This window comes from Nerophis lumbriciformis, linkage group LG25 (genome assembly GCF_033978685.3).
Source record: "Nerophis lumbriciformis linkage group LG25, RoL_Nlum_v2.1, whole genome shotgun sequence".
Classification (NCBI taxonomy): Eukaryota; Metazoa; Chordata; class Actinopteri; order Syngnathiformes; family Syngnathidae; genus Nerophis; species Nerophis lumbriciformis.
Genome location: NC_084572.2, coordinates 41,522,689 through 41,538,935, shown reverse-complemented (window position 1 = coordinate 41,538,935; position 16,247 = coordinate 41,522,689). Strand labels below are relative to the sequence as shown.

Below are 16,247 nucleotides of genomic sequence, written 5' to 3'. Positions count from 1 at the left end.
CTGTAAATGTAGTGTATATTACTGTAAATGTAGTGTATATTACTGTAAATGTAGTGTATACTACTGTAAATGTAGTGTATATTACTGTAAATGTAGTGTATACTACTGTAAATGTAGTGTATATTACTATAAATATAGTGTATACTACTGTGAATGTAGTGCATATTACTGTAAATGTAGTGTATATTACTGTAAATGTAGTGTATACTACTGTAAATGTAGTGTATATTACTATAAATATAGTGTATACTACTGTGAATGTAGTGCATATTACTGTAAATGTAGTGTATATTACTGTAAATGTAGTGTATACTTCTGTAAATGTAGTGTATACTAGTGTATATTACTGTAAATGTAGTGTATATTACTGTAAATGTAGTGTATACTACTGTAAATGTAGTCTATAGTGTATATTACTGTAAATGTAGTGTATATGACTGTAAATGTAGTGTACATTATTGTAAATGTAGTGTATATTACTGTAAATGTAGTGTATACTTCTGTAAATGTAGTGTATACTAGTGTATATTACTGTAAATGTAGTGTATATGACTGTAAATGTAGTGTATACTACTGTAAATGTAGTCTAAAGTGTATATTACTGTAAATGTAGTGTATATTACTGTAAATGTAGTGTATACTACTGTAAATGTAGTGTATATTACTGTGAATGTAGTGTATATTGCTGTAAATGTAGTTTATATTACTGTGAATTTAGTGTATATTACTGTGAATGTAGTGTATATTACTGTAAATGTAGTTTATATTACTGTGAATGTAGTGTATACTACTGTAAATGTAGTGTATATTACTGTAAATGTAGTTTATATTACTGTGAATGTAGTGTATACTACTGTAAATGTAGTGTATATTACTGTAAATGTAGTTTATATTACTGTGAATGTAGTGTATATTACTGTAAATGTAGTGTATATGACTGTAAATGTAGTGTATACTAGTGTATATTACTGTAAATGTAGTGTATACTACTGTGAATGTAGTGTATATTACTGTAAATGTAGTGTATACTACTGTGAATGTAGTGTATATTACTGTAAATGTAGTGTATACTACTGTAAATATAGTGTATACTACTGTGAATATAGTGTATACTACTGTGAATGTAGTGCATATTACTGTAAATGTAGTGTATATTACTGTAAATGTAGTGTATACTTCTGTAAATGTAGTGTATACTAGTGTATATTACTGTAAATGTAGTGCATATTACTGTAAATGTAGTGTATACTACTGTAAATGTAGTCTATAGTGTATATTACTGTAAATGTAGTGAATATTACTGTAAATGTAGTGTATACTCCTGTAAATGTACTGTAAATGTAGTGTATATTACTGTAAGTGTAGTGTATATAACTGTAAATGTAGTGTATATTACTGTAAGTGTATACTACTGTGAATGTAGTGCATATTACTGTAAATGTAGTGTATATTACTGTAAATGTAGTGTATACTAGTGTATATTACTGTAAATGTAGTGTATACTACTGTAAATGTAGTGTATACTACTGTACGGTAAATGTAGTGTATATTACTGTAAATGTAGTGTATACTACTGTAAATGTAGTGTATATTACAATAAATATAGTGTATACTACTGTGAATGTAGTGCATATTACTGTAAATGTAGTGTATATATTGCTGTAAATGTAGTGTATATTACTGTAAATGTAGTGTATACTTCTGTAAATGTAGTGTATACTACTGTAAATGTAGTGTATATTACTGTAAATGTAGTGTATACTACTGTAAATGTAGTGTATATTACTATAAATATAGTGTATACTACTGTGAATGTAGTGTATATTACTGTAAATGTAGTGTATATTACTGTAAGTGTAGTGTATATTACTGTGAATTTAGTGTATATTACTGTGAATTTAGTGTATGTTACTGTGAATGTAGTGTATATTACTGTAAGTGTAGTGTATATAACTGTAAATGTAGTGTATATTACTGTAAATATAGTGTATACTACTGTGAATGTAGTGCATATTACTGTAAATGTAATGTATATTACTGTAAATGTAGTGTATACTCGTTTATATTACTGTAAATGTAGTGTATATTACTGTGAATGTAGTGTATATTACTGTGAATGTAGTGTATATTACTGTAAATGTAGTGTACATTATTGTAAATGTAGTGTATATGACTGTAAATGTAGTGTACATTATTGTAAATGTAGTGTATATTACTGTAAATGAAAAAATAGTACTGCTGTTTTATGGTAAAAAAATTTTTTTTTTTAAAAAGGCAGCTCAGTTTTTAGTGTAAAATGTAGATGAGTTATTTGAGTGTAAATAAAAAGTGATATGAAAGGTTCTTGGTGTATTGTCAGCAGACTTTAGCCTCCACAAGACAAACATGTTGAGATTGTGAATGATGGACAAACACAACAACAACAACAACAACAACAAAAGCACACCTCTTTCCAAGCAAGGTGACTGTTCAATAGGAGCAGTGTGTTGCAGAGGTGCTCCTGATTGCAACAAACACCAGGGCTAACCTTCTTCTGTCTCTCCCCCTCCCCCGACGTTACGTGCACTCGCTGTGGGTAGCCTCAGGTCCGCCGTGATTTTGGCGGGAAGATTGATAGCGAGGTGTGGAAGGCAAGTATGACCGCGACCTTGCCTCACCTTGTGGACCGTGTGTGTGCCTCACCTCTAACTGCAAGACGCATGCACCGCCCACGCTTCACCCGTCCGGCGTGCTTCCAAACAACATCAAGTCCAACGCTGGTTGCTTGGCTGCATCTACAGCATGACCGACTCAGCATGTCCTCTCGCACTACACCCAGCCACACATCCGGGGCACGCTGGAAGCATGCTTGCTATGTAGCATTCTGCCCTTTTTGCCCCTCCCCCCTCATGCATACACCCATGTTTTAGGTACAGTATCCACTAGGGTTGTACTAGTATAGTACTGCCAAACTAAGGAATCATATTCGGTACTATACCACCTTCAAAAAAGTACCGTTTTTTTTTTTCTTCCAAACAGGCATGACTGCGCGTGGTCACGTGGTGACATTGCTGGTTTTACACGCAGAGGAGCATGTTGGGCAGCGCACACACACACACAGAGTACTTGCAAGCAGACACAGTGTGTAGACAGAAAAGGGAGAGTGGACGCATTTTGGTGTAAAAAGTCAAGATAAAGGTGAAGTTATGACACTTGAAACACCCTCAGGGAGAGGTGCTTTAGCGGCTAACATCCATCCACAGTGTTTTAGCTACTTCTAAATCACTAATTCTTGCCACACCGACAAATAAAGTGAGTTTCATACAAGTATCGTTATCACTGGAGGACGAGGAAGAGCTAAACATGCTTCACGACACACCGTAATGTAGGGCACCCAGGCAAGTTAGAAGGGCACCAAGGCAAACATTATTTTATATCCAGGCAGGGGCTCCAAATATATATATATATATATATATATATATATATATATATATATATATATATATGTGTCTTAATAAGGTTATCCAAAAAATAGTGCTCGATACCGTAGTAGAGCGCAATATATGTATGTGTGGGGAAAAAAATCACAAGACTACTTCATCTCTACAGGCCTGTTTCATGAGGGGGTTCCCTCAATCATCAGGAGAAATCTCCTGATATATATATATATATATATATATATATATATATATATATATATATATTTGTATATATATATATATATATATATGTATGTGTGGGGGAAAAAATCACAAGACTACTTCATCTCTACAGGCCTGTTTCATGAGGGGGTTCCCTCAATCATCAGGAGAAATCTCCTGATATATATATATATATATATATATATATATATATATATATATATATATATATATATATATATATATTTGTATATATATATATATATATATATATATATATATATTTGTATATATATATATATATATATATATATACATATATATATACAAATATATATATATATATACATATATACATATATGTATATATATATATATAGATATATATACATATATATATATACAAATATATATATATATATATATATATACATATATACATATATATATATATATATAAATATTTGTATATATATATGTATATATATATATATATATTTGTATATATATATATATATATGTTTGTATATATATGTGTATATATATATATATATATGTTTGTATATATGTATATATATGTTTGTATATATATATATATATATGTATATATATGTATATATATGTTTGTATATGTATATATATATGTTTGTATATATATATATATATGTATGTGTATATATATCTGTATATATATGTTTGTATATATATATATGTTTGTGTATATATATATATATGTATGTGTATATATATGTGTATATATATATATATATATATATATGTATATATATATGTTTGTATATATATATATATATGTATGTGTATATATATCTGTATATATATATTTGTATATATATATATATGTATATATATGTTTGTGTATATATATATATGTATGTGTATATATATATATGTATATATATATATGTATGTATATATGTATATGTATATATATGTTTGTATATATATATATATATGTATGTATATATATATATGTATGTATATATATATATGTATGTGTATATATATCTGTATATATATGTTTGTATATATATATGTTTGTGTATATATATATATATATGTATATATGTATATATATATATATATGTATATATATATCTATGTATGTATATATGTATATATTATATACGTATATATGTATGTATTATATACATATATATGTATATATGTGTGTATGTATGTATGTATGTATGTATATATATATATATATAAATATATATATATATATATACATATATATATATATATATATATATATATATATATATATATATATATATATATATATATATATATATATATATATATATATATATATATATATATATATATATATATATATATATAATATCACCTTGTCAACTTTTTGTCATTACATGATGTCTTTATCTCTATTTTTACATTTTGATAGAGGGAGGTATTTTATTTTTTTAAATTATGTATTTATGTATTTAAGTCATGTACATGTATATGTACGATGTATCGGGACAGATCCATTAAGAGTTTGAGCAGAAATGTGTCATACAGGAATTAACTTGACACAATAAAACATTAACAAAATGATGTGTCACGTGAATGCTGTTTACTTTTTGATATTAATATAAAACTCAAAGCAGTTTGGCCAACAAAGATAAAGAGGAGTGACACCTCTCACATCGAATACACAATCTTCACAGCCTGCGTTCAGTTGGATGAGATGACAAAACATTTGAGCTAATATTGACGTTATTCAAACACTGATACAGTTAAATAAAGGAGGAGTGAACATCCCAGTAAACAAAGTCAAATAGTTTTCTGTATACTTTTAGTGTGGGAATAATATTGTCCACACCTGTCTCCATCTAAACACAACAGTGCGCTCTTAAACACACGGCGGGAAGTGAGAGAAAATGAGGTTAAACCAAGCGCTGGGCTCCGTTTACTCCGAGGGGAAATCTCCCGAGCAAAGTCCGTGTAGTTAGTCCGCCATGATTATCAAGCCAAACGACGCTAGTTCGCATGCGCCTGACTTCCTGTTGCCTAAAAATGCATTAATAAATGACGGTTTTATTCAGTAATTAAGTGGCGGCTTTTGCCACGGTTACGTTGGAGCCCTGTTAGTGGTCCATGTGTGAAAGGGGCTTGCAGGTCCTCCGTGTGTCCTTGCTTCTTTCCCTCCGTCCTGACTCTTGCCTTCTTGCACCAGGACTTGCAGGCGGCCACGGTGAACCCTGACCCCAGTTTGAAGGAGTTTGAGGGCGCAACGCTTCGCTACGCCTCGCTGAAGTTAAGGTAAAGTTTGCTACCTGCTCCAATTACCGCGTCCAACTCAGCAGTCAGGAAGTGGCTGTCTGTCAGCGTCATGAAGGCTCTGTGTCGAGTGCAGCTGATGGCTGCACCAGCAATACCTCACGGCTAATCTCATGGCTTTGTGTCGCTGCTCAGGAACCGTCCAGCTGCGGAAGAAGACGACTCCGGCAGCACCAACGGTGACCCACAGTCCAAGGTAACGCAGGTCTGACAACAAATCCAGTCTTTGAAGTGAGCCGGTTGCTAGTTGAGAGTCGCTATCAAATTTTAGAAAATATTGATATATATATTTTTTTATTATTATTTTTCAATAATTAAAAAAATATTTATTTTTTCTTGTATGTATTCATTTTTATTGGGATTCACTTTTCCGGTCGTTATTCTAAAATTTTTTTCACTGAATTTTTATACCGGAATTTTTTGAAACTGGAAATTTTATGCACTGAATTTTTTAAAACTGGATTTTTATACGCTGAATTTATTTTACACACATAATTTATTTTAACTGGATTTTTATATATATGATTTTTTTTTCTCTGGATTTTTATACACTGAAATTTTATACACTGATTTTTTTTCAATTACATATACAGTAAAATTTTAGAAAATATTGATATATATTTTTTTTTATTATTATTTTTCAATAATTAAAAAAATATTTATTTATTTATTTTTTCTTGTATGTATTCATTTTTATTGGGGTTCACTTTTCCGGTCATTATTCTAAAAAAATTTTCACTGAATTTTTATACCGGAATTTTTTGAAACTGGAAATTTTATGCACTGAATTTTTTAAAACTGGATTTTTATACGCTGAATTTATTTTACACACATAATTTATTTTAACTGGATTTTTATATATATTAATTTTTTTTCTCTGAATTTTTATACACTGAATTTATTTTAACTGGATTTTTATATATATGATTTTTTTTTCTCTGAATTTTTATACACTGATTTTTTTTCAATTACATATACAGTAAAATTTTAGAAAATATTGATATATATTTTTTTTTATTATTATTTTTCAATAATTAAAAAAATATTTATTTATTTATTTTTTCTTGTATGTATTCATTTTTATTGGGATTCACTTTTCCGGTCGTTATTCTAAATTTTTTTTCACTGAATTTTTATACCGGAATTTTTTGAAACTGGAAATTTTATGCACTGAATTTTTTAAAACTGGATTTTTATACGCTGAATTTATTTTACACACATAATTTATTTTAACTGGATTTTTATATATATTAATTTTTTTTCTCTGAATTTTTATACACTGAATTGATTTTAACTGGATTTTTATATATATGATTTTTTTTTCTCTGAATTTTTATACACTGAAATTTTATACACTGATTTTTTTCAATTACATATACAGTAAAATTTTAGAAAATATTGATATATATATTTTTTTATTATTATTTTTCAATAATTAAAAAAATATTTATTTATTTATTTTTTCTTGTATGTATTCATTTTTATTGGGATTCACTTTTCCGGTCGTTATTCTAAATTTTTTTTCACTGAATTTTTATACCGGAATTTTTTGAAACTGGAAATTTTATGCACTGAATTTTTTAAAACTGGATTTTTATACGCTGAATTTATTTTACACACATAATTTATTTTAACTGGATTTTTATATATATTAATTTTTTTTCTCTGAATTTTTATACACTGAATTTATTTTAACTGGATTTTTATATATATGATTTTTTTTTCTCTGAATTTTTATACACTGAAATTTTATACACTGATTTTTTTTCCAATTACATATACAGTAAAATTTTAGAAAATATTGATATATATATTTTTTTATTATTATTTTTCAATAATTAAAAAAATATTTATTTATTTATTTTTTCTTGTATGTATTCATTTTTATTGGGGTTCACTTTTCCGGTCATTATTCTAAAAAAATTTTCACTGAATTTTTATACTCTGATTTTTTTGAAACTGGAAATTTTATGCACTGAATTTTTTAAAACTGGATTTTTATACACTGAATTTATTTTACACACAGAATTTATTTTAACTGGATTTTTATATATATATTAATTTTTTCTCTCTGAATTTTTATACACTGAATTTTTTAACTGGAATAGTATACACTGATTTTTTTTCAATTACATACACAGTAACATGTTAGAAATTATTGATATATATTTTTTTATTATTATTTTTTCTTTTGTTTATTGATTTTTATTTGGATTCACTTGTCAGGGTCATTATTCTAAATCAGGGGTGTCAAACTCATTTTCATTGAGGGCCACGTCGCAGTTTTTAAACTGGATTTTTATACACTTAATTTTTTTTCACTGAAATTTAAGACACTAAATTTTTATACTCGGAATTTTTTGAAACTGGAAATTTTATGCACTGAATTTTTTAAAACTAGATTTCTATACGCTATATATATATATATATTTTTTCATTTTTTTTCTCTGAATTTTTATACACTGAATTTTTTAACTGGAATTTTATACACTGATTTGTTTTCAATTACATATACAGTAACATTTTAGAAAATATTGATATATATGTTTTTATTATTATTTTTCAATAATTAAAAACATATTTATTTATTTATTTTTTTTGTATTTATTTATTTTTATTGGGATTCACTTTTCCGGTCATTATTCTAAATCAGGGGTGTCAAACTCATTTTCATTGAGGGCCACGTTGCAGTTTTTAAACTGGATTTTTATACACTTAATTTTTTTTCACTGAATTTTTATACCCGGAATTTGTTGAAACTGGAAATTTTATGCACTGAATTTTTTAAAACTGGATTTTTATACGCTGAATTTATTTTACACACATAATTTATTTTAACTGGATTTTTATATATATTAATTTTTTTTCTCTGAATTTTTATACACTGAATTTTTTATCTGGAATTTTATACACTGATTTTTTTTCAATTACATTTACAGTAACATTTTAGAAAATATTGATATTATTTTTAGAAAATATTGTTATTATTTTTCAATAATTACATTTTTTTTAAAATTTTTTTAATTTATTTATTTTTATTGGGATTAACTTTTCGAGTCATTATTCTAAATCAGGGGTGTCAAACTCATTTTCATTGAGGGCCAGGTTGCAGTTTTTAAACTGGATTTTTATACACTTAATTTTTTTTCACTGAATTTTTATACCCGGATTTTTTTCAAACTGGAAATTTTATGCACTGAATTTTTTAAAACTGGATTTTTATACACTGAATTTATTTTACACACAGAATTTATTTTAACTGGATTTTTATATATATTAATTTTTTTTCTCTGAATTTTTATACACTGAATTTTTTAACTGGAATTTTATACACTGATTTTTTTTCAATTACATATACAGTAACATTTTAGAAAATATTGATATATATTTTTTTAATTATTATTTTTTCTTTTATTTATTGATTTTTACTTGGATTCACTTGTCAGGGTCATTATTCTAAATCAGGGGTGTCAAACTCATTTTCATTGAGGGCCACATCGCAGTTTTTTTCACTGAATTTTTATACCCGGAATTTTTTGAAACTGGAAATTTTATGCACTGAATTTTTTAAAACTGGATTTCTATACGCTGAATTTATTTTACACACAGAATTTATTTTATCTGGATTTTTATACACAGATTTTTTTTTTCACTGAATTTTTTAACTGGAATTTTATACACTGATTTTTTTTTTAATTACATGTACAGTAAAATTATAGAAATTATTGATATATATTTTTTTATTGTTATTTTTTCTTTTATTTATTGATTTTTATTTGGATTCACTTTTCTGGGTTATTATTCTAAATCAGGGGTGTCAAACTCATTTTCATTGAGGGCCACATCGCAGTTTTTAAACTGGATTTTTATATACTTAATTTTTTTTCACTGAATTTTTATACCCGGAATTTTTTTAAACTGGAAATTTTATGCACCGAATTTTTTTAAACTGGATTTCTATACGCTGAATTTATTTTACACACAGACTTTATTTTATCTGGATTTTTAGACACAGATTTTTTTTTTTACTGAATTTTTTAACTGGAATTTTATACACTGATTTTTTTTGTTTCAATTACATATACAGTAAAATTATAGAAATTATTGATATATATTTTTTTATTATTTTTTTTTCTTTTATTTATTGATTTTTATTGGGATTCACTTGTCAGGGTCATTATTCTAAATCAGGGGTGTCAAACTCATTTTCATTGAGGGCCACGACGCAGTTTTTAAACTGGATTTTTATACACTTAATTTTTTTTCACTGAATTTTTATACCCGGAATTTTTTTAAACTGGAAATTTTATGCACTCAATTTTTTAAAACTGGATTTTTATACGCTGAATTTATTTTACACACAGAATTTATTTTAACTGGATTTTTATATATTTTAATTTTTTTTCTCTGAATTTTTATACATTGAATTTTTTAACTGGAATTTTATACACTGATTTTTTTTCAATTACATACACAGTAACATTTTAGAAATTATTGATATATATTTTTTAATTATTATTTTTTATTTTATTTATTGATTTTTATTTGGATTCGCTTGTCAGGGTCACTATTCTAAATCAGGGGTGTCAAACTCATTTTCATTGAGGGCCACATCGCAGTTTTTAAACTGGATTTTTATATACTTAATTTTTTTTCCACTGAATTTTTATACCCAGAATTTTTTGAAACTGGTAATTTTATGCACTGAATTTTTTTTAAACTGGATTTCTATACGCTGAATTTATTTTACACACATCATTTATTTTAGCTGGATTTTATACACAGATTTTTTTTTCACTGAATTTTTTAACTGGAATTTTATACACAGATTTTTTTTTAAATTGCATACACAGTAAAATTATAGAAAATATTGATCTACATTTTTTTTATTATTTTTTTTTTATTTTATTTATTTATTTTTATTTGGATTCACTTGTCGGGGTCATTATTCTAAACCAGGGGTGTCAAACTCATTTTCATTGAGGGCCACATCGCAGGAATTGCCGGTTTTAGGGGGCCGCGTTTTTTTTTTTTTTAAATGAATTGACATCATGCATGCGGGTAATAACCTGTGATTAATCATGATTAATCAAAATGCATTTGCACTTGATTATTAGATTTGTTTTAATGTATAACTTGCTTTAAAATCATAAATAAAGGCGACAAGCAGATATTAACTATTTGTTTTTAGCTCACACAAATAATTTTGCAATGCAGTATATTAATATTAATTAGTATATTAATTAGTATAGTATATTATATTAGTATAGTATAGTATAGTATATACTATATAGTATGTATATATATATAGTATATATGTATATATATATATAATATATATAATATATATATATATATTATATAATATAATATATATATATATATATATAATATATATATATATATAATATATATATATATATATATATATATATATATATATTATATTATATATTATATATTATATTATATTATATATATTATATTATATATATATATTATTATATTATATTATATTATATATATTATATTATATATATATATATATATATATATATAATATATATATTTATATATATATATATATATATATAATATATATATATATATATATATTTATATATATATTTATGTATTATATTATATATTATATATAAATATATATATTTATATATATATTTATATATATATATTATATATATATATATATATATATATAATATATATATATATATATATATATATATATATAATATATGTATATAGTATATAGTGTATATATACTATATAGTATGTACTATATATAGTATAGTATATTATATTAGTATATAATTAGTATATTAATATTACAGTTTAAAAAATTAATTTTTTTTCTGTCAAAATTGAAAGAACTAATGCATTTAGTAAAAAAAAAAAAAAAGTTTAATTTTTTTTTTATTGAAACACATTTTTTCCAGGTATGTAGCATAATTTTTATTGTAGTTTTATTTGCACTTTTTTTTTATCCATTAATGCATTTTATTCTTATTATTTGTGATTTTTTTTTTTTTATATTGTTAAAACCATACACATTTTTTTGGGGTGAGGGAAAATTGGGAACTTCCTTTATGGAGTTTTTGCAGTGAAAACACAACAAAAGATCAAATCTTAGCCGATATTTCAGAGTAATATTTGTGTAAATTCAATTATTCTGATTTACATCCTATCTTATAACTGATACTCGTGATTATTTCCTTAATCAAATTAAAAAACGTTTTTTTTTTAAAAAACAAACTACAATAATAAGCCAGTCTTTTGAACGACTCTTTGAAAGGAACGTCTCCTCAAGATCCGACTCCTTTCAAAAAAACCATAAATCTCATCTCTAAAATTAAAGCCTTATCTAATTAATACTACACGTGTGGCTTTTTTTTATTTATTTTTTTTTTTAAATAAAGAAGTTGTAAGTAAAAAAAAATGTTCAATCAGCTTTGCTTAGTCATTCTGTCTGCAGTTGAGAGATTAGACAACAGCGCCCCTCAGTGGTAAGAAGGAGCAGTGCTGCTACTTGCAGAATACATTTAAAAAAAATACTTAGTTCTCTTTTAATAGTAACGTTATAAAACACGGAGATATCAAATTGTACATTTAAGGATTTAAGTTGTGGATCGGTGGAGGGAATACTTCGAAGACCTCCTCAATCCCACCAACACGTCTTCCTATGAGGAAGCATTGCCTGAGGAATCTGTGGTGGGCTCTCCTATTTCTGGGGCTGAGGTTGCTGAGGTAGTTAAAAAGCTCCTCGGTGGCAAGGCCCCGGGGGTGGATGAGATCCGCCCAGAGTTCCTTAAGGCTAGTTAGTTTCAAGTTTATTCACAATACCATATAACAAATACAATAGTAGTAAAATATCATCATTTAAAGATGTTGGTACGTGAAAGGGTCCCCCAAATAAGCTAGAAGAAGCTTTTGACAGGGGGTCCAGAGGATAGAATATACATGGAATGATGGAACATGGTAGCAAGTACAACAACAAAAAACAACGCTATATGATTAACACAAGATAATAGTACTAAAGCAAGCATACACATACATACATACATTCATTCAACCATGCAAAACCCAACAGTAGTCTACCCCACATGAGGCATTAAATATAGGTGGTTAATAGATAAGTTTTTAGTTTATTTTTGAAGTTGGAGAATGGATACAGCATCTTGAGGTTCTCATTAAGCCGGTTCCAAATCTTTGGTCCCCTGCATACAACACTTGGAGCGGTACAATCCAGTAAACGATGTTTCCCTGATATCAAATCTAAGTTAGGAGTGTTGTGGGCATGCTGGGGATGGTAGATAGGAACCAAGCTACAGAGCCTTAAATTCAGCCTGTAAATGACTTGATAGGTTAAACAAGCATTTTGATAAATATTGAACTCTGTCAGTCTTAAGAGATGATAATTATGGAATAGATGTGGAGTGGGGGCATTAAACTTGGACCATGACAGGGCCCGTATCATTTTCTTTTGCATAGATTCTAATTTGTGGAGGTAGGTAGGGAAGGTGTTACACCAGATGACATTACAGTAGTTTAGATGTGGTTCAAAGAGAGTTTTATATAGTGTGAGTAGAGCATAAAGAGGAAGATAATGACGAAGGTGAAAGAACAGGCCAACATATTTGGATAATTTGTTTAACAGATGGCTAATGTGACATTTGAAATTGAGGTATTCGTCAATGATGACCCCCAGGAATTTTGTGGAGTACACTCTCTGTATTTCCTGCCCATTGATGTTGATATGGCAGTACTCAGTATTTGTCCGCTTTTTATTAGAACGAAATAGAATAAAATGTGTTTTATTTACATTAAGTGAGAGCTTATTGCATTTGAACCAGGAATCTACTTTCACAAGCTCTGAATTGACAGTTACTTGTAGATGGTGTAGGCTCCTGTGTGAGGTAAACAAATTTGTATCGTCAGCAAAAATTATTTGATGAAAAGTTTCGGAGGAGTTTACAAAATCATTTATGTATAGGATAAAAAGGAGAGGCCCCAAGATGGATCCCTGGGGAACCCCATAATTTATGGTCATACAGGGTGAATTGTGATCATTGACGCATACACATTGCTGCCTTCCGTATAGGTAAGAGCGGAACCAATCGAGAGGTACCCCTCTGACACCATAGTGATATAGTTTATACAATAAGATCTCAAAGTCTATTGTGTCAAAGGCCTTGGATAGATCCAAAAAAATGCCAATACCGCATTTTCCTTCTTCAATACAGTCATTGACCTTTTCCAAAAGGTCGAGTATAGCCATACAGGTGGTGCTTTTTTTACGAAAACCATATTGGGAGGGGACAAGGATATTTAGTTTTTCCAGAAAGCCATTCAGTCGGTTGTAGACCACTTTCTCAAATATTTTTGAAAATGTTGGTAAAATTGAAATTGGCCTATAATTGTTCATATTATTTTTATCACCTGATTTAAAAATTGGGATTATTTTAGCCACTTTGGACATTTTGGGTACAATGCCAGCACTAAGTGACAGGTTTATACAGTGACAGAGAGGATTTATGATCACATTTGCTATGGCTTTCAAGATTTTGCTACATATCCCGTCCACTCCAGCTGTATGTGATGACTTTAGGTCCGTAATGATCGTATAAAGCTCATTGATGTCGGTTGGCTGCATGAAAAAGGAGCTAGGGTAGCTTCCTGATAAAAATTCTTTAAAGGAATACCCTGGAGGTTGACCTATTTTACTGGATGGGTTTTCCCCAATAGAAGCAAAAAATGTATTAAAACTATTGGCAAGATCAGCCCTATTTGACCCTGTATCCGGAGCAACAGGGGCCTTATGTCCCTTGTTGAGAACAGTATTCAACACGTTCCATGTTCTCCTACAATCCCCCTGCGATGCTTGTAATAGTTCAGAATAATAGTTGCGCTTACTTTTCCTGATAATATGAGTTAATTTATTTCTATAATTTGTGTATTTTTCTTTGTTGACAGTAGTAGGGTTCGAAATATAACATTTGTAGAGTTTATTCTTTTGTCTGATGGACTTTAAGATCCCCCTTGTAATCCAGGGATTTTTTTCTGAGGTATGATTTTTGATAATTTTTTCAGGGATTGTTTCCTGAATAGCATCCTGAATCATTTTAATCAGATGTTCATATGCAGCATCAGGACAGGTGCAATTAAACACAGAGTCCCATTTCCTGGCAAGCAGATTATTATTTAGGTGTAGTAGAGTTGTATTGTTGAGTATTTTGGTTTTACCTTTAGGAGGTGGGGAGGAGGGAGTTTTGCCAGAGTCAAAGAATAGTATAATGGGAAAGTGGTCTGTGATATCGGATTGCACCACCCCTGTCACGAGCTTTGTATTACGGATGTTAGTAATAATGTTATCGATTATTGTTTTTGAGGCATCTGTGACTCGAGTGAACCTATTGATGGTGGGGAAGAAGGAAAAAGAATGTAACGTGTTGATAAAGTTCAGTTTTGCTCCATCGTCCTTGGAAATATCAATATTAAAGTCACCAAGAAGGATGCCGTTTTTGTTTAGTTTATTTAGACTGAGTAATAGTTCATCCAATTTGGAAAGAAAAGTGTCAAGAGGTGAGTCAGGAGGACGATAGAGTACTCCAACAATTAACTTTTTTCCTTTGTTGTTGATCTCCGATCTGTAGGGCTGGATGCTGTAGGGCTGTCTTGGTTGACAAGACTCTGCAGCATCGCGTGGACATCGGGGGCAGTACCTCTGGATTGGCAGACCGGGGTGGTGGTTCCTCTCTTTAAAAAGGGGAACCGGAGGGTGTGTTCTAACTATCGTGGGATCACACTCCTCAGCCTTCCCGGTAAGGTCTATTCAGGTGTACTGGAGAGGAGGCTACGCCGGATAGTCGAACCTCGGATTCAGGAGGAACAGTGTGGTTTTCGTCCTGGTCGTGGAACTGTGGACCAGCTCTATACTCTCGGCAGGGTCCTTGAGGGTGCATGGGAGTTTGCCCAACCAGTCTACATGTGCTTTGTGGACTTGGAGAAGGCATTCGACCGTGTCCCTCGGGAAGTCCTGTGGGGAGTGCTCAGAGAGTATGGGGTTTCGGACTGTCTGATTGTGGCGGTCCGCTCCCTGTATGATCAGTGTCAGAGCTTGGTCCGCATTGCCGGCAGTAAGTCGGACACGTTTCCGGTGAGGGTTGGACTCCGCCAAGGCTGCCCTTTGTCACCCATTCTGTTCATAACTTTTATGGACAGAATTTCTAGGCGCAGTCAAGGCGTTGAGGGGATCCGGTTTGGTGGCTGCAGGATTAGGTCTCTGCTTTTTGCAGATGATGT

General features: G+C 29.0%; 1 protein-coding gene across 5 annotated transcripts in view; it reads left to right on the top strand.

Annotated features, from left to right (window-relative positions):
* Positions 1–16,247, top strand: part of apbb2b (amyloid beta (A4) precursor protein-binding, family B, member 2b) — a 301,890-nt gene that overhangs the window by 194,185 nt on the left and 91,458 nt on the right. For all 5 annotated transcript variants that reach the window (XM_061984438.2, XM_061984436.2, XM_061984439.2 and 2 more), the window contains 3 exons: positions 2,580–2,630; positions 5,824–5,909; positions 6,063–6,123. In XM_061984438.2, the coding sequence (XP_061840422.1) occupies positions 2,580–2,630; positions 5,824–5,909; positions 6,063–6,123 (198 nt within the window). The remainder of the gene's footprint in view (positions 1–2,579; positions 2,631–5,823; positions 5,910–6,062; positions 6,124–16,247) is intronic.